The sequence below is a fragment of the Aegilops tauschii genome, chromosome 7 (assembly GCF_002575655.3).
Source record: "Aegilops tauschii subsp. strangulata cultivar AL8/78 chromosome 7, Aet v6.0, whole genome shotgun sequence".
Lineage (NCBI taxonomy): Eukaryota > Viridiplantae > Streptophyta > Magnoliopsida > Poales > Poaceae > Aegilops > Aegilops tauschii.
Window position 1 is genome coordinate 132,765,075 of NC_053041.3, and position 20,465 is coordinate 132,785,539.

At 48.4% G+C, this 20,465-nt stretch overlaps 1 protein-coding gene across 1 annotated transcript; it reads right to left on the reverse strand.

The window, feature by feature from the left end:
• Window positions 1-15,050: 15,050 nt before the first annotated feature.
• Window positions 15,051-18,097, reverse strand: LOC109756126 (fucosyltransferase 2-like). Its single transcript, XM_073502797.1, has 2 exons — window positions 17,923-18,097; window positions 15,051-16,525 (listed from the first exon to the last, which is right to left on the reverse strand). Exons 1-2 carry the CDS (start codon window positions 18,095-18,097, stop codon window positions 15,051-15,053), a joined length of 1,650 nt encoding a protein of 549 aa, XP_073358898.1.
• Between the last annotated feature and the right edge of the window lie 2,368 nt (window positions 18,098-20,465).

The window sequence follows — 20,465 nt, forward strand, 5'->3', positions numbered from 1 at the left end:
CTAGTGCAAGTGGGAGACTGAAAGAAATATGCCCTAGAGGCAATAATAAAGTTGTTATTCATATTTCCATATATCATGATAAATGTTTATTATTGATGCTAGAATTGTATTAATGGGAAACTTAGTACATGTGTGAATACATAGACAAACAGAGCGTCCCTAGTATGCCTCTACTAGACTAGCTCGTTAATCAAATATGGTTAAGTTTCCTAGCCATAGACATGTGTTGTCATTTGATAAACGGGATCACATCATTAGAGAATGATGTGATGGACAAGACCCATCCGTTAGCTTAGCACTATGATCGTTTAGCTTATTGCTATTGCTTTCTTCATGACTTATACATGTTCCTATGACTATGAGATTATGCAACTCCCGAATATCGGAGGAACACTTAATGTGCTATCAAACGTCACAACATAACTGGGTGATTATAAAGATGCTCTACAGGTGTCTCCGATGGTGTTTGTTGAGTTGGCATAGATCGAGATTAGGATTTGTCACTCCGATTGTCAGAGAGGTATCTCTGGGCCCTCTCGGTAATGGACATCACTATAAGCCTTGCAAGCAATGTGATTAATGAGTTAGTTGTGGGATGATGCATTACACAACGAGTAAAGAGACTTGCCGGTAATGAGATTGAACTAGGTATGGTGATACCGACGATCGAATCTCGGGCAAGTAACATACCGATGACAAAGGGAACAACGTATGTTGTTGTGCCATTTGACCGATAAAGATCTTCGTAGAATATGTAGGAGCCAATATGAACATCCAAGTTCCGCTATTGGTTATTGACCGGAGATGTGTCTCGGTCATGTCTACATAGTTGTCGAACCCGTAGGGTTCACGCGCTTAACGTTTGATGACGATTCGTATTATGAGTTTATGTGATTTGATGTACCGAAGGTTGTTCGGAGTCCTGGATGAGATCACGGACATGACGAGGAGTCTTGAAATGGTCGAGACATGAAGATTCATATATTGGAAGGCTACATTCGGACACCGGAATTGTTCGGGTCATTTCGGATAAGTTTCGGAGTACCAGGGGTTACCAGAACCCCCCCCCCCCCCCGGGAAGTTATTGGGCCTCATGGGCCTAGTGGTGGAAGAGAGGAGGCAGACCCAGGTGTGGCGCGCGCCCCCCTAGCCCAAACCGAATTGGACTAGGGCTAGGGGGCCGGCCCCCCCTTTCCTTCTCTTCTTCCTCTCCTTCCTTCTTCTCCTACTTGGACTAGGAAAGGGGGGAAACCTACTCCTACTAGGAGTAGGAATCCCCCCCTTGGGTGCGCCCCTTGTGGCCGGCCCTCCTCCTCCTCCCCTCCTTTATATACGGGGGAGGGGGGCACCCCATAGACACACAAGTTGATCTTTAGCCGTGTGCGGTGCCCCCCTCCTCGGTTTTCCACCTCGGTCATATTGTCGTAGTGCTTAGGCGAAGCCCTGCGTCGGTAACTTCATCATCACCGTCACCACGCCGTCGTGCTGACAAAACTCTTCCTCGGCCTCAGCTAGATCTAGAGTTCGAGGGACGTCACCGAGCTGAACGTGTGTAGATCGCGGAGGTGCCATGCGTTCGATACTTGATCGGTTGGATCGCGAAGACGTTCGACTACATCAACCGCGTTACTAAACGCTTCCGCTTTCAGTCTACGAGGGTATGTGGACACACTCTCCCCGCTCGTTGCTATCCTTCTCATATATAGATCTTGTGTGATTGTAGGAATTTTTTTGAAATACTACGTTCCCCAACAAGAACCCCTTCTTGGACTGATCCATTTTGAACTTCTTCAAAATCTTATCAAGGTATGTGCTTTGTGAAAGTCCTATTAAGCGTCTCGATCTATCTCTATAGATCTTGATGCCGATGATTGAAACAACTTCTCCTAGGTCCTTCATTGAAAATCTCTTGTTCAAATATTCCTTCACATTTTCCAAAAGTTCTATATTGTTTCTAATCAGCAATATGTCATCCACATATAATATTAGAAACGTTATAGAGCTCCCACTCACTTCCTTGTAACTACAAGATTCTCTGAAACTTGTATAAACCCAAACGCTTTGATCACCTCATCAAAGTGAAGATTCCAATTCCGAGATGCTTGCACCAGCCCATAAATGGACCGCTGGAGTTTGCACACTTTGTCAGCATTCTCTGGATCGACAAAACCTTCCGGTTGCATCATATACAACTCTTCCTTAAGGAAACCGTTAAGGAACACTGTTTTGACATCCATCTGCCAGATTTCATAATCGAAATATGCAGCTATTGCTAACATTATTCTGACGGACTTAAGAATCACTATGGGTGAGAAAGTCTCATCGTAGTCAACTCCTTGAACTTGTGAAAACCCCTTTGCCACAAGTCAAGCTTTATAGACGATGACATTACTGTCCGCGTACGTCTTCTTCTTGAAAATCCATTTATTCTGAATGGCCTTTTTCCCTTCAGGTAATACTTCCAAAGTCCACACTTTGTTTTCATACATGGATCCCATCTCGAATTTCATGGCCACTAACCATTTGTCAGAATTCGGGCCCACCATCGCTTCTCTGTAGCTCGTAGGTTCACCGTTGTCCAACAACATGACCTCTAAGACAGGGTTACCATACCACTCACGAGCTGTACGTACCCTCGTCGACCTACGAGGTTCGATAGTAACTTGATCTGAAGCTTCGTGATCATCATCATTAACTTCCTCTTCAACTTACGTAGGTGCCACAGAAACATCTTTCTGTGCTGCGCTACTCTCTGGTTGAAGTAAAGGTTCAACAACCTCATCAAGTTCTATCTTCCTCCCACTCAATTCTTTCGAGAGAAACTCTTTCTCGAGAAAGGACTCATTCTTAGCGACAAACACTTTGCCTTCGGACCTGAGATAGAAGGTATACCCAACCATCTATTTTGGGTATCCTATGAAGACGCATTTGTCCGCTTTGGGATCGAGCTTTTCCGGCTAAATCCTTTTAACATAAGCATCACAGCCCCAATCCTTAAGAAACGACAACTTAGGTTTCTTGTCAAACCACAGTTCATACGGTGTCGTCTCCACGGACTTAGATGGTGCCCTATTTGAAGTGAATGCAGCTGTCTCTAACGCATAACCCCAAAACGATAGTGATAGATCGGCAAGAGACATCATGGAATGCACCATATCCGATAAGGTACGATTACGACGTTTGGACACACCATTACGATGTGGTATTCCAAGTGGCGTCGAGTGTGAAATAACTCCACATTGTCTTAAGTGATTGCCAAACTCATAACTCAGATACTCTCATCCTCAACCAGATCATAGGAATTTGATCTTCTTGTTATGATGATTCTCAACTTCACTCTGAAATTGCTTGAACTTTTCAAATGTCTCAGACTTGTGCTCCATTAAGTAAATATACCCATATCTACCCAAATCATCGGTGAAGGTGAGAAAGTAACGATATCCACCGCGCGCGTCAACGCTCATCGGACCGCACACATCAGTATGTATGATTTCCAACAAGTCACTTGCATGTTCCATTGTTCCAGAAAACGGGGTCTTAGTCATCTTGCCCATGAGGTATGGTTCGCATGTGTCAAGTGATTCAAAATCAAGTGACTCCAAAAGTCCATCAGCATGGAGTCTCTTCATGCGCTTTACACCAATATGACCTAAGCCGCAGTGCCACAAGAAAGTGATACTACCATTATCAACTCTACACCTTTTGGCATCAATGTTATGAACATGTGTATCATCACTATCGAGATTCAATAAGAATAAACCCCTCACAATGGGTGCATGACCATAAAAGATATTACCCATATAAATAGAACAACCATTATTCTCTGATTTAAATGAGTAACCGTCTCGCATTAAACAAGATCCAGATATAATATTCATGCTCAACGCAGGAACTAAATAACAATTATTCAGGTTCATCACTAATCCCTATGGTAATCGAAGAGCGAGCATGCCGACGGCGATCACGTCAACCTTGGAACCATTTCCCACGCGCATCGTCATTTCGTCCTTCGCCAGCCTCTGTCTATTCCATAGTTCCTGCTTTGAGTTGCAAAAGTGAGCAACCGAACCGGTATCAAATACCCAGGCACTACAACGAGAGTTGGTAAGGTACACATCAATAACATGTATATCATATATACCTTTGTTGACGTTAGCCCCCTTCTTGTCGGACAGATACTTGGGGCAGTTCCGCTTCCAGTGGCCAGTTCCCTTGCAATAGAAGCACTCAGCCTCCGGCTTGGGTCCATCCTTGGGTTTCTTCACGGGAGGAGCAACTGCTTTGCCACCTTTCTTGAAGTTTCCCTTCTTTCCCTTGCCTTTCTTGAAACTAGTGGTTTTATTCACCATCAACACTTGATGCTCCTTCTGGATGTCTGACTTAGCGACTTTCACCATCGCAAACAGCTCGGAGACTGACTTGTTAATCCCTTGCATGTTATAGTTCAACACAAAGCTCTTGTAGCTAGGTGGTAGCGATTGAAGAACTCTATCAGTGACAGCCTCTGGCGGGAACTCAACTCCCAACTCAGCCAGACGGTTGTAGTACCCAGACATTCTAAGTATGTGCTCACTGACAGACCCGTTCTCCTCCATCTTGCAGGCATAGAACTTATCGTAGGTCTCATACCTCTCGATCCAGGCATTCTTCTCAAAGATAAACTTCAACTCCTGGAACATCTCATATGCTCCATGACATTCAAAATACCTTTGAAGTCCCGGCTCTAAGCTATACAGTATAGTGCATTGAACTATTGAGTAGTCATCAACTCACGACTGCCAGGCGTTCACAACGCCCACAGTTGTCGGAGGGGGTGGTGCACCAACCGGTGCATCAAGGACATAAGCCTTTTGGGCAGCCGTGAGGATAATCCTCAGATTACGGGCCCAGTCCACAAAGTTACTTCCATCATATTTTAGCTTAACTTTCTCTAGGAATGCATTGAAATTCAGGGGAGCTACTACGCGAGCCATTGATCTACAACATAAATTTGCAAAGGCAACTTTAGACTACTATTCATGATAAATGAGTGCAGTTAATCATATTTCTTAAGAACTCCCACTCAAATCAACATCCCTCCAGTTGTCCGAGTGTAACACGATCCAAATTCACCAACCCAAGTCCGATCATCACGTGAGATGAGGTGGTTTCAATGGTGAACATCTCTATGTTGATCATATCTACTATATGACTCGTGTTCGACCTTTCGGTCTCTTGTGTTCCGAGGCCATGTTTGTACATGCTAGGCTCATCAAGTTTTACCCAAGTGTTCCGCATGTGCAAAACTGGCTTGCACCCGTTGTATGCGAACGTAGAGTATATCACACCCGGTCATCAAGTGGTGCTTCAAAACGATGGACTTTCGCAGCGGTGCACACTTGGGGAGAACACAATTTTATCTTGAAATTTTAGTGAGGGATCACCTTATAATGCCACCGTCGTCCTAATCAAAATAAGATGCATAAAAGGATTAACATCACATGTAAATCATAGGTTACATAATATGGCCATCAACTTGTGCTTTTGATCTCCATCTCCAAAGCACCAGCATGATCTACATCGTCACTGGCATGACACCATGATCTCCATCATCGTGCCGCCATCGGGGTTGTCACGCCAACCATGCGTCTACTACCATTGCTACAGCTTAGCGATAAAGTAAAGCATTACATAGCGCCTAATGATTGACACGCATGTCATACAATAATTAAAGACAACCCTATGGCTCCTGCCGGTTGCCGTATGCATCGACATGCAAGTCGATATAAACTATTACAAACATGATCATCTCATATATAAAATATATTTCATCATGTCTTTGGCCATATCATATCACAACATACCCTGCAAAAACAAGTTCGACGTCCTCAGTTGTTGCATGTTTTACGTGGCTGCTATGGGTATCTAGCAAGAACGATTCTTACCTACGCAAAGCCACAAGGTGATATGCAAGTTGCTATGTAACCTTCTACAAGGACCGCCTTTGTCGAATCTGATTCAACTAAGGTGGGAGAGACAGACACCCGCCAGCCATCTTTATGCAACAAAGTCACATGTCAGTCGATGGAACTGGTGTCATGTATGTGGACATGTAAAGTTGGTTCGGGCCGCTTCATCCCACAATACCACTGAATCAAGAAAATACCAAGGAAGGAAGCAATCTGAATATCAATGCCCACAAACTCCTTTGTGTTCTACTCGTGATGTCATCTATGCATAGACCTAGCTCATGATGCCACTATTGGGGAACGTTGCATGGGAAACAAAAAATTTCACACGCTCACCAAGATCAATCTAGAAGATGAACATCTATGAGAGGAGAGATTAGATCTACATACCCTTGTAGATCGCTAAGCGGAAGCGTTAAGAAACGCAGTTGATGTAATCGAACGTCTTCGCGATCCAATCATGATCCCTCCCACGAACTCCCGATCAAGTGCCGAACGGACGACACCTCCGCGTTCAACACACGTGCGGCTCGATGACGTCTCCTCCTTCTTGATCCAGGAAGAGAGGGAGGAGAAGTAGATGGGATCTCAACCAGCACGACAGCTTGGTGGAGATGATGGTGGAGCAATCCCAGCCGGGCTTCGCCAAGCGCTACCGTAGATGCGATCTGAGGAGAAAATGGAGTAATGGGAGAGGTAGGTCTGCCTCCAGGGCATGGGAATTGGTGTGCCCAGCCCCCACGCCCCTCCCTACTATATATAGGGGTGTGGGAGGCCTGGGGGGCGCAGCCCTAGCCCCTCCTCCAAGGAGGGGAGGCGTCCAAGGGGGAGGAGTGCCCAGTCAAGTTGAGGGCCCTCCCCCTTAGGGTTTCCCTTCCCCTAGGCGCATGGGCCTCTTTGGGGCTGGTGCCCCTAGCCCAATAAGGCTAGGACGTCCCCCTACAGCCCATGCACGCCCTAGGTGCTGTAGGGGCCATTTCGGCTCCTTCGGAACCTTCTAGAACCTTTCGGAACCTTCCCGATACAATACCAGTAAAACCCGAAACCTTTCCGGTAGCCAAACTATGACTTCCCATATATAAATCCTTACCTGCGGACCATTCCGGAGCTCCCCGTGACGTCCAGGATCTCATCTGGGACTCCGAACAACATTTGGTCACCAACATGAATATCCCAATACTACTCTAGCGTCACTGAACGTTAAGCGTGCGGCCCCTACGGGTTCGAAAATAATGTAGACATGACAGAGACACCTCTATGTTCAATAACCAATAGCGGGACCTGGATGTCCATATTGGTTCCCACATATTCTACAAAGATTTTTATTGGTCGAATCTCGAGCCAAGGATTCAGCTAATTCCGTATGTAGTTCCCTTTGTCCATCGGTATGTTACTTGCCCGAGATTCGGTCGTCGGTATCTCCATACCTAGTTCAATCTCGTTACCAGAAAGTCTCTTTACTCGTTCCGTAATACAAGATCTCATGGCTAACTGTCACGTCCCTAGCCTTGCTATGCACTTGGACTAGCTTGGTTGCTGCATCTTGTCTAAATTTCATTTAAAGTTGAATTGGGGATTGTTAAACCCTAGCACCAAATGAATTCAACTAGGGTCAAATTCAAATGTTTTCAATGAACCCAAAATGCCCTTTGGAAATGTTCATGATTTTTGATAAAGGTGAAAACCCCTGCCAGAAATGATGAGCATATTTATTGGCCATTTATGGATTTTTGAGCTAAATCATATTGTATTTGAATTGGAGCATTTAATGCCTATAAATATTTAAATGCTTCAATACTTCTGAAAACAATTGGGGGCTGTTGGAAATAATTCAAATAGTGCCCACAATTTTTATCAGGATTTTACAAAATGAGTTAGTAATTTTACTAATTCAAAACAGATCAAAACATAATAGCAAAAATAGGAAAACAGAAACAGAAAATAAAAGAGAGATAAAGGAGTCTTACCTGCCACTTACCTGGCCTGCACTGTGTTGGCCCAACACTGTTGGCCCAGCCCATCTCTCTCCCTTGTCTTCTTCCAGCTCACGCCAGAAGGACTGGAGCGCGCGTGGCCGACGCCCGCCGGCACGCGCACGGCCACCTCCTGCTTGCCGCTTTGCCCTGGCCCTCCCTGCTGAAGCCACGCCACCCCCCTCGACCCTCTCTGGCTCTCCCAGCGCCTCCTCTCTCCTCTGGCTCCTCTCCACCTCGCGCCCGAGCGCACCGCAGTGCGCCGCCGAGCACCACCGCAGCCACTGCCGCCCCCTCGACCTCTCGAGCTTACCAAGAGCTCCGCCGCTTCATCCTCGACCTCCACACCGAGCCGCGCGACGCCGAATGCCCCACAACGCCGCCTTTGCCCTCGTCTTCAACCTCGGGCACAGGAGATCGCCGCTGGGATTCCGACGCCGTCAAGCCTTCCCCGAGCACGCTGAGATCACCGTAGACCCCGCCGTGAGCTCCTCTACCGAACCCCTCTCTCCCCGCCGTCGATTTCCTGCTCTAGCCCCGCCAACCATCAGAGCCGACAGCTCCTCGCCGCCGGCCATGTCGCCACCGCGGCTACGGCCCTGCAAGCACGCGTTCAAGCTTACCACTGAACTCACTGCACCCCCACGGGTCTAACGCGCCACCCGCGGCTCCTGCCATGCCCTGCACCGTCGATTCGTTCGACGCCCGAACGCCGGCCGCCACGCTTGCCATCGCCGCCGTCGTTCTGGGCCATCTCCGGCGAAGCTGAGTGCACCACTCGACGCGCGGGATCGCCGGCGTCACGTAGGTGGTCTCCGCCGGCCATTTGGTTGCCGGAGCAAGAAACCCGAAGCCCTCCACCGTCTCTGGCCTCGCCGGCGACGAGCCGCGGGTCAACTCCGGTGAATTTGACCCGGGGTTGACCACAGTTTGACCGCCTGAGTCACTGACGTGTGGGGGCCACCTCGCTAACTAATCTGGCTTAGTGCTAACTAACTCGGTTAGTTAGCTGAGTCACTGACCAGTGGGCTCCACTGGTCAGGTTTGACCTGGACCAGCCGCTGTTGACTTGCTGACGTCACACTGACGTCAGGCTGACGCAGAAAATCATTTTCTCGATTAAAAACAATTCAGAAATTCCAGAAAATAGTGCAAACTTCTAAAATTCATAGAAATTCAACCGTAGCTCCAAATCAAATAATTTATATATGAAAAATTATCAGAAAAATCCAATCTATCCATTTATGCTACTTTCATGCATGAAAAACCAACTTATACCTGCTGTATAAGTGAAAACATTCAAATGGCATTTTAAATGCTCAAACTAGAGTTTGCATTTGAACCTTTGGTTCAAATGGACTCCCTTGCACTTGTTGCTAGCTGCATTAGCTCAATTCACAGCATATTGCCATGTCACATTCATGCATCATATTGTTGCATTGCATTGATTGGTTTTCCTCTCTGTTGCCGGTGTTTGTCCCCCCTCAGTAGACGATGTTCCGACGTTGTGATCGCTGACACTAATGAAGACTCAATGCTATCTTCAGAAGTGCCAGGCAAGCAAAACCCCCCTTGTTCATTCCGATACAATCCCACTCTCTCGCTCCTGCTCTCTTTTACTGCATTAGGACAACAACGATTCATCTGTTACTTGCTGCGGTAGCTGAACCCCTTTATCCTCTGCATGACCTGTCATTGCCACAGTAAATAGATGAAACCCACTAGCATGAGTAGGAGTTATTTGAGCCCTGATGTGCCTACTCATTCATGCTTGTTTGTCATGCCTGCTACTTCTTAGAGTTGAGTCGAGTCTGATTCATCGGGGATGAATTGGAATGTGGTGAACATGTCCTACCGTTGAGAGCTAAGTGTGTGAACACGATTTGGTAAAGGTAGCGGTGAGAGGCCATGTAGGAGTACATGGTGGGTTGTCTCGTTGCAGCCGTCCTCAGGAACTGAGTTCTGTGTTTGTGATCCATGAACAGTTACTACCACGCATTGGAATGCTTAAGTGCCCCTCTCGACTTATTAATCAACCTGATCTCTGTCCAGGAGTTGCAACTAGTTTCTGGTGTTTGTAGGTAGTGTTAGTAGTCTACCAAGTGGCACCCGGTACAGGTGGGCTTGGGACAGACTAGGCACACGTGGCCTGGTGTACCGAGTGGCACCCGGATGGTGGGCTCGGGAACCCTGCACACATCGTTTGGGGCCGTGAGCGACACCCCGGCCGGATCTCCTTGCGGATGGAACCCGAATAGGCGATAAACCTGGACTAGAGACTTGTGTGGTTAGTCAGGTCATGGCCGACTCCCTCGCCAGGCTTCCGCTTGAAGGTTGCCGAGGTACACGACGTGTACATGGTGGTAAGTGGCGAGAGCGTGTGTGACGAAGTACACCCCTGCAGGGTTAATATGATCTATTCGAATAGCCGTGTCCGCGGTAAAGGACTTCTGGGTTGCCTATAACAGTTCATAGACAAGTGAAAGTGGATACTCTAAAATACGCAAGATAAGCGTGAGTGCTATGGATGGCGTTCTCGTAGGGAGACGGGAGCGGATCCATAGTGGTGTATTGATATGGTGAATATGTGGACTCGTGTGCGCCACCTCAAAAGAGTTACTTGCAATTGTAGCTTAGGATAGCCACCGAGTCAAAGCTGGCTTGCTGCAGTTAAACTCCACCACCCCCTTTTGGTACCGATGCATATGTAGATAGTTCCGATGTAAGTCTTGCTGGGTACAATTGTACTCACGTTTGCCTATTTTATGTTTTGCAGAGAGACGTCAGTCTCGCTAGTAGCTCCGTGTGGACTTCGACGTTTAGCTTGATACCTCAGCTACGATCTTGTGCCCTCGGCAGGATCTGGTAGATAGTCAGGCTTCGCAGCCTTTTTCTTTTGTAGTTGTCTGTACTCAGACAAGTTAAGCTTCCGCATGTGCTTGTTGCTTGTATGCTCTGAATGTTGGGTCATGAGACCCATGTTTGTAATATCTGGCTCTTCGGAGCCTAATGAATAAATACTCTGAGTCGTAGAGTCTTGTTGTGATGCCATGTTGTATTTGCACATATCGAGCATATTGTGTGTATGATTGAAATGCTTGGTATGTGTGGGATCCGACAATCTAGTTGTCTATCCTTAGCAGCCTCTCTTATAGGGAAATGTAGTCTAGTGCCTCCTTGAGCCATAGTAGTCCGCTACAGCCCGGATCACCGGAGTCCTGCTAGCCCAGCACTACTGCTCTGGACACTTGACTGGCCGGCATGTGTTTCATATCGTTCCTGTGTTTGTCCCTTCGGGGAAATGTCACGCGGTGACATCCGGAGTCCTGCCTAGCCTGCTATAGCCCGGGTTCCCGGAGTCCTGTTAGCCCAGTGCTACAGCCCGGATTCGCACGCTGCTGACCGACACGTTCGATGTTGATTCATGTATGCCTGTCCCCATACGTTAGTGCCGCTTCGGGTTCACGACTAGCCATGTCGGCCGGGTTCTCTGTCATATGGATGCTAGCGACATTGTCATATACGTGAGCCAAAAGGCGCAAACGGTCCCGGGCCATGGTAAGGCGACACCCGTGGGAGTACCGTGCGTGAGGCCGCAAAGTGATATGAGGTGTTACAGGCTAGATCGGTGTGACTTGGAATCGGGGTCCCGACACTAACTCTTTAGTCACATTGCTTGCAAGCTCATTGTGATGTTGTATTACCGAGTGGGTCCTGAGATACCTCTCCATCATACGGAGTGACAAATCCCAGTCTTGATCCATGCCAACTCAACAGACACCCTCGGAGATACCTGTAGAGCATCTTTATAGTCACCCAGTTATGTTGTGACGTTTGATACACCCAAGGTACTCCTCCAGTGTCTGTGAGTTGCATGATCTCATGGTCATAGGAACAGATACTTGACATGCAAAAAACAATAGCAATAAACTTGATACGATCATATGCTACGTTTATAGTTTGGGTCTTGTCCATCACATCATTCTCCTAATAATGTGATCCCATTATCAAATGACAACTCATGTCTATGGCTAGGAAACCATAGCCATCTCTGATCAATGAGCTAGTCCTGTAGAGGCTCGGTAGGGACATATTCTTGTCTATGTATGCACACATGTATTTGAGTTTCCAATCAATACAACTATAGCATGGAAAATAAACGATTATCATGAACAAGGAAATATAATAATAACCACTTTATTATTGCCTCTAGGGCATATTTCCAACACTGCCCGCCCCACCGCACCACGCCGCCGTCGTCCCTACCGCCGGTTCCGCTGCTGCACCGTTGCCGCCCGATTTGAGCTCCCGCCGCAGCTGGATTCAAGCGGCAGACCCGCCGCCACGCCGCCCCCGCTTTTCTGCCGCTAGACTCGAACTTCTCGCGCCGCACCGCTGTCGCCACCAATCGGCCGCCCGATTCACCGCCGTGCCACCAGCCATTCAAGCTCCCGCCCCCGCATGCGACCTCCTGGATCTCATCGCTCGGCCCTCGGCGCTCCTCTTGAAGTTTGGCCACCGCTGCTCGGTTAGCAGTCGCCGCCGAAGAAGATCTCGAAGAGCAAGATTCGCTTCTTCTGTGTGCAGAAGAACCCGCCCGGGAACTTCGGAGTGGAGTTCCAGTGCGATGGCTATCGCTACTGGGTTGGCACGTTCGACTCCATTGACATGGCCGCTCGTGCATACGACATTGCCTCGTGGCATTTAGGCTGGCCGAGGCACGAGATGAACTTCCCGGAGATCAAGACTCGGGCCGACGCAGAGCTAATCGGGCCGAAGAATCCAACATTCAGGGGATGGACGAGAAGAAGGAGGAGAAGAAGAGGAAGAAGAAGAAGGCGATTCTCGTTGCTCCCGGTGATAGTGCTGAGGCGGTGATGGCGAGGTTCGCGCGAGAGTATTCGGAGTACCTCCAGGCCGAGCGTGAGTTCTACTCGAAGCGCGAGGCCAAGCAGAAGAATAAGGCGGTGAAGAAGGAGGATCAGTCGGCCCTTCGACGGTGACCCCCGTTGAGTCCGACTTGTCTGGTTGGGATGACTCGGAGGAGGAGGAGGACGTGTGCGATGACCCCAGCAAGGACGAGTTCTAGGAGCAGTTCAAGAGCGACGACCAGTAGACTAGGGGCGTGTTTGGTTGCTTGCATGAGGCCCAACCAGGCCCGCGCGGGAAGGGACGGGCTGTTTGGTTGCCTGGTTTTCCTGTTGGGCCTGCATAGCACGAAACTTAAAGCACCTCTGGGCCTGGCTCACTTGAAACGCTCAGATCGGCAGTTTCTCGCGAGCCAGGCCGAGGGGAGCGCAAGCGAGTGGGTCCTTGCACGAGCGGAGACGCCAGGGATGCGAGGTGATTACGTGAGGTCTTCTTCAACCTCCAGTAAGCTCCTATCTAATCTCCTCCCTCTGATCTACACAACGGTGCTTCGGTTCGAGGTAAGCTCTACACGAAAAAGATGCACCTCGATGCTACGGTTCCATTCAGGCGATCGGTTCGTAGTTTCGTCGGCCGTAAGTTCTTAATCTCGTGTTCCCGTTTGGAGCTATTCTGGACGAATTTTGTCAGATTCGTCGCGCACGATCGATCATATGAAATTTCCTTCGACCAGCAGCATAATCTCGCAGTTCCTCACAACATTCATGTTGTAAGTTTTTGGTTTCGGCGATCGTAGCTTCATCTCTCTTTGAGCAGCACTCTACTGCACTGCCGTCGCCAAGTCGAGCTCCTCTGTCCTCTGTTCAGAGCCCTCCTATTTGTCCCTCTCGACGCCGACGCCCTTCCCCTTGATCTCCTTGCCCACGTCCTACTACACTAGAGTCGTTTTCGGTGTCGCTCATCTCGGCCTACTCTCTGTCGTCCTCGTACTGCACTGACGGTGCAATGGCGCGCATACTGCTTTCTTGTGTCCTCTGCCTCCGTGCACACTGCAGTTCGCCGCGCCGCCGATGGGGTCGATCATCTTGGCCTCCTCTCTCTCTCGCCCTACTGCACTGGAGTCATTTCCAGCGTCGATCATCTCGGCCTCCTCTCTCGTCCACTGCACTGACGCTGCAATGGCGCGAGCACTGCATTCTCCTCCTCTGTCCATTGTCTTTGCGCGAGCACCGCAACTAGTTCGCCGACGGTGTCGCTCGTCCACGACTCCATGCTTGTCATGTCGAACACGGCGCCACGGCCACTATCCACCGTAGTCGCCATTGTCCAGCGCACACTGCACTTCTTCTCCCCTTCCCTCTGCTAGCTCTTAACCCTGTCTGCTAAGTGAAGTGCTAGCTCTTAATCATACCTCATGCGTGCAACCAAACACCGAGTTCATGTGCCGCTTGGGCCAATGCAGGCAACCAAACAAAGTGCACTTGCGTATTACCTAATGCAGGGACCCTAGATGCAGGCAACCAAACAACTCGCAGATGTCGCATATGAGGGTGTTTTTCCATAGCCACGCTGGGTTTAGATGTGTATGCAACGCAACTACTATTCACTACGTCAACCAAACACGCCCTAGTAGTAGTAGTAGTTTGATGGATGCAGTAGTTTGAAGTATGTTTAATTATTATATTTGAAGGACTATGTTTCTTCAAATGAATTTGATATGTTTGAAATGATGTAGTAGTTGAACTGGTTTTACATCTTCATATACATCATTTATTGGAGTAGAAGTTTTACATCACCAAATATACATCATATGTTGGAGCTGAGGGTTTTTTAGAGAGGTAAAATTCACTTTTTGGTGATGTAAATTATATGACACCCACATTTACATATCTAAATTTGCGTTATCTATTAAAGATGCTCTTAGATGTGACATGATAATGTCATATTTAGATGAATCTTAAACACGTCCTTTTAACTATTTAATGTACAGAAAATATGATAGCACTATATGGTAATGTTACAGATCTGATGTCAGATTGTAACCATGAATAAATTGTCATTTTTAATGGCAAATTGCCTTGTTGTTCAGCAAACATGCTAAATTCTTGCCATGCTTAGGTTTTTGGCAGGATTTGCTATGTCCGCTCAAAGAATTTGTCATAAAAATATCAGATTTGCCATGGTTAACAATCTGACGACGGATTTGTGTGAAATCCATTTTTCTATAATAATTCTATAATGGTCTTAGTGTCCTCTTTCACTAATCCTTTGGATCAACTAGCTTCAACCCCGTGGGCCAGTCCTTGCAGTGACGCACATGCGGCACGATCTTGCCGGCATCTTGGCGTCGCTTGCAGTCGTACACCGGCGGGACGTGGTAGCAGGGCTCCATGGACATGTCCCTGCTGCACGGCCAGCTCACGGTCGTGTTGATCATCCCCATCCTCAGCACCCACGGCCTCATTCCGCCGAGCCCCTGCGCCACGTACCCGAACGTCGACTCGGCGGTGGTGACCAGCGTATCCGCCGTGCTCAGCAGGTACACCTCTGCCCAGGCCTTGCGTTCGTGCGACCTCACATGGTAGCGCTGGGTCTCCTCGTGGCTCGGCTGGTCCACCACCACCACCTCGCCGTTCGCCGTCGCGCGCTCCCAGTACGCCCCCTTCATCTTGTCGTAGTACCAAGCCTTGAGAGAGGTGATCAGAACAGCAGTGGGTTTGGCCGCGCCACCGGGCGCGGCCGCCGGCTCGTCGTCTTCCTCACCAAGCACCGCCGGGAGCAGCTTCTGGTTCTGCGTGCACGTCTTGATCTGCTCCAGGAGCTCCGGCGAGTCAGCCTGCCACGGGAAGACGCGCACCTGGATGCCGACCACGCGCCGTGCCCGCGCGAAGTGCGCGTCGTAGTACCGCGTGATGAGGCCCCAGACGCGGTTAGTCGGATGGAACAGGTACCGGCCGAGGTGGTGGAACACGGCGTCGCGCTCCGGGAACAAGGCGTCGAGCTTCCCCTGAAACGCCCTCACGAGGAACAGGCCCGGCGCGATGTAGCCGTCCGTCCTCATCACCAGCCACTGGATGTTGGACATGAGCCGCTGGTCGTCATCGCAGAAAAAAAGCTTGTCGTGGTCCGTCTGGTTGTGGTCGAGGTGGATGTACGCGAAGGCCGGCAGCTCTGCGGCGGCGGACCCGTTTACCTCACCGGTTCTGAGCACACCGTCCTCTCGCATCCTCCCATACCGCTCCGGCGTGGAGAGATAAAAGCCCTGATAGCTGACAAGCGGGAAGCCCGGAGGTAGCAGCCACGTCGTGTTGGGGAAGGGCTCGCAGAACAGCTCGTCCATCCCGTTGCTGGGGTCGACGAGGAAGACGCGGTCGGTGAGCACCGCGTACAGGAACGCCGACGCGGCGGCGATGATCCGGTTGCCGAGGCCGCGGTACGAGATGGAGACCAGGTACCTGCACTCCGGTGACGCGACGCTCTTGCCAGACTTGAGCTGCTCCAGGGCGTTGGTGTAGGCGGCGGTGCCCGGGCCGCACCGCCTTTGCAGGGCTTCGTGGCTCCGCAATTTGGAGACGAGGTGCTGTGAAGGTTGCCTGCCGGTGTTCCGACGGTACGCGGCGGACTGGTACCGGCTGCGGCAGGATTCTTGGTCGAAGCCTTCGACCAAGAGCCCGCCAAGAAGCTTGTCAGCGTGTGCTCCTGCATTCTCGTTCAGTAAGGATACTTCGGCAGGACCTGCAGAAGTTGCAGAAGTATGGTTCTTCAGTCTGGGCGGATGGTACTCAATCAAACAAGTGGATTTTCTCACTCTAACCAAGCACGATGTTGATCAAAATTGTGACTTGAATTTTGAAAATTGTAATGCATAGTAGTACAACAAAATAGATGAAGGGGATCCGAAAGCTGTTTCCTCTACTAAAGGGAGTGTTTCTAGGGCGCATGGCCGAGATGACTGAAAACTTCAAAAGTTTCAATCACTTCTATTCTCCACCAATAAACTGCAGCAATTGCACAAATACAAAGAAAATAAATAAATAAAAACCGACAAATTACAAGAAAACGCAAAATCAACTATAACAAATTAGACAACCAAAAATGTTTTATGTCCTTTTAAGTTTACAAAAGGCCCCTAAAAAAGGTTGTAACCAAGACTTGCTGCGAACGAGGACTGAAATAACAAAAAGAAAAACAACTTCACAACAATGACTGAGAACTTCATAAATGTGACAAAAAGTACACAAAAGTGACCGAAACCGTGGTTAGGCCTCGTCAAGGCACCATGGCCGGCCTCATCTCTCCGTTTTGGCATTGTTGCTCTACGCGGCCTCCCCTCCTGTTGGAAAACTGTTGTTGCCATAGTCAGGCAACTGACGCATATTTAACATGATATTTTATATGACACCTCATTGAAACCGAAAACAACATAATAATGATGAAAAATACCATCCATGGGTAAGGGCATCTCTAACGCAGAACCTCAAATATCCCCTATATGTCTTTTACGGGAGTCTGGGCACTTTTTGCCATCAAATGATATCTCTCAAACGTCTGTGGACTGGTCTGAACTTCCAGATTTCAGTAAACCAGAAGCAAACTTTGGAGGGCGGGGGGGGGGGGGGGGGGGGGGGTGCTTTGGGGAGCCCGGACATCCGTCTAGGCAATCAAAAGCCACCACGTCGGACATCCCCTCTCTCCTCAACCACGAGATGCACATGCATAGATGGACATTTAGGGGGTATGGTTAGATGGCCGGCTCCCGTATCAGTGTCCAGGGCTGGTCCGCGGACACATAGTTGTTTAATTTAGGGGGTCAAAGTTGGAGATGTCCTAATACCAGAAAAATTCAGCACACATCCCAAAGTCCAACTTCGACCATAACTTAGATTAGATCAATAATATATATTTTAGTGACTTACAAATTATACCACTGAAAACATCTTTTCTATACAATTCAATGGTATAATTTTTATTGCATATAATTCACATTTAATTAATCTAATTTATGATTAAAATTGAATATTGAGATGCGTGTGCGTCTTATTCGTTGGAATGGAGGCAGTAGCCATTCACCGATCGAGCCAACAGACCATGTAAAAAACAATGGAAGGAGGAGACTGAAGAAAAGAAACAACCTCGCCGTAAGCCGGCCACGGCCGTCTTGATCCAGACCGCTGGCCTCTCGCCATTGCGGCCGCCAAGGAGAAGGAAGAGAGGTGGCACAATCAGCACGAAGGCAACGACCACCGCGTTGATCGCCGGGGCCCATCGCTTGCAGCCCTCAGGCTCAGCCGGCGTCGCGTTCTTCATGGCAGGCGGCGGCGTGAGCCAGCCGGGGCCGCCCGATCGATCTCTTGTGCCCGCCCGGCGCCAGTACGTGCGGTGCAGCTCCTCTCCTCTCAGTGCCTATCGGTTTCCAGATCGGCTTTCCTGGAGTAATACTTTTTGTCTTGATGGCGGTCTCAACCGTATACACTGTCACTACTTTTTGGTCTCATATTCCTCGTCTGCCACAAGTTCGATTTTGATTAGTGTTGGATGGAAGATAGAGGTGGAATCAAGAGTAGAAATTGCACGTAGAGTTTTCGATCCGGGATAAACGGTCGTCCTACTTGTTCACCGCTGACTTTTTTTAAGGTAATGTTCACCGCTGACTGGCCACCTTGTTTAGGGCATGTGCAACAGATTAGACGGCCGTTGTCTGTAATACTGCTCCACGTCATTTGCAGACAGGATGTACAGATAGCTATTACAACGGGTTGTCTTTAGAGTTAGTATCTAAAACTCCATAACGTGCATGCATATTTAAACAGATTTCCTGCCCACGATGCGGCCCATGATAACCAACGCACTAGTACAACGGGAAAAGATCGTCTGTAACGAGCGATTTATACGGCAACAGATCGTCGCTATTTCTACCGACAGCCTAGTTCAGTTTTCTCTTTCTCTCTCCCCCACGTCAATTATTTTCCTATGTGGCAGCTGTTAAAGACGGCTGACTGTACCCTGTTGTACATGCCCTTAGACCCACTCTTAAAATTTTGAACCGCCTCGATCGGGATGGCCGTCAGGTGGCAACCGCGATCGTCACAGATGCCACTTGTACCAGAGTGGACATGACTACAAAAAATGACAATTTAAGAAGCACTATTGACCTGTGTGTAGCTTTTTACATAACCCTATGTACAGTCCTCCATTTGGGATGGCAGAGTCGCCTACACATTTGCATATGGAGCACGCCAAAGCACAAACACAAAGTCACCATCATATGAGCTCCATATTTTCCCTGCAAGCTGTACCCACCTGTCATTGGGTCACATGTTCTCCCCCCAAAAATTCAAACGAAAACACTCAACTCATAGAACAGATTCAGAGCAGCAAGGGGTGTGCAGACGCGGTCGATGCGGAGCTTGCAGCAATGGAGGAAGGCCTTGCCCTTGCCGTCCACTGGCCCCCTCTTGCAATCACCTCGGAGACGGATAGTGCAGAAGCCGTCGCCTTGGTGCCCCCGGTACGTCAAGATATCCTTAGCGCATTCAGACTATTCGTGAACTAGTCCAGGAAATAAATGTGTCGACCATTAAGATTAACCACAAATCCAACTCTATGAGCCACGGCTTAGCCAGCTAGGTAGAGAATCAGGTGAAAACGGCCATGAAATGGGACCGTATCTCTATTGCTAGCTAACATATTCACCTCTCTCATTATTAGTTTTTAAAATCTGCTAGAGTTGCTCTTCTCACATTGGCGGAGCTATTGCCTCTCTTGTACTTTCAAGCACGCATCTGATGAATGAAAAATGTTAGGGATGGCAGTTTTGCCCATGGGTATGGGTACCCGCGGGTACCCTACCCGAAAACAAGTGGGCATGGGTGAGACTTTCTATCAGTTCATGCCCATGGGTAATGGGTATCCATACACGCAAAATGCATGGGTAGGGTATGGGTATGAAATTATATCCAGGGGTAACCCAATGGATACCCAGAAAAATTAATAAAAAAATTAAACCCTACAATATCTGGGTAAACCTATAGTGATTAGCATTGCAAGTTTACAAACTTGATTTTCTTTTTTCAAAATTACTCCCTCCGTTCCTAAATACTTGTATTTCTAGGCATTTCAACAAGTGACTACATACGGAGTAAAATGAGTGAATCTACACTCTAAAATATGTCTACATACATCCGTATGTGATATTCATTTGAAATGCCTAGAAAGACAAGTATTTAGGAACGGAGGGAGTAGTTTGTAATGGAGATTAAGACATTTGTGTGTCAATCGATCATTGTGAAATTTTGATGTAAGTGCAAACTAGATTGTGATGGCCGAGTACCTAACTTTAGTTTTAGGCCCTTTTTTTGTCTTACCTTTATCATGACAATGTTATATATTGTACCCACCGGATACCCATTGGGTACAAGATACCCGATTGGTATGGGCATGGATACCAATTTATACCCATGGATATTGAAATGGGTGGGTATAGAAAAAAGTTTTGGGTATGGGTTTGGGCACAAAAAGTTCGTACCCGCCCATACCCTACCCATTGCCATCCTAAAAAAATGTACACTTGTCCGATAGTACTACGTACTCTGTTACTGGATCTCAAATTACCACTGACGATTCGCAGCTGACTTTTGCGCAACTGAACCAAAGAACCCTAGATGTGTCAGACGGC

Excerpts from the sequence above, each read along its gene's own strand:
- LOC109756126 (XM_073502797.1), bottom strand. The coding sequence starts at position 18,097 with ATGAAGAACGCGACGCCGGCTGAGCCTGAGGGCTGCAAGCGATGGGCC. Across the intron at positions 16,526-17,922 it reads CGTGGCCGGCTTACGGCGAG|GTCCTGCCGAAGTATCCTTA; the intron begins GTTGTTTCTTTT and ends CAACTTCTGCAG.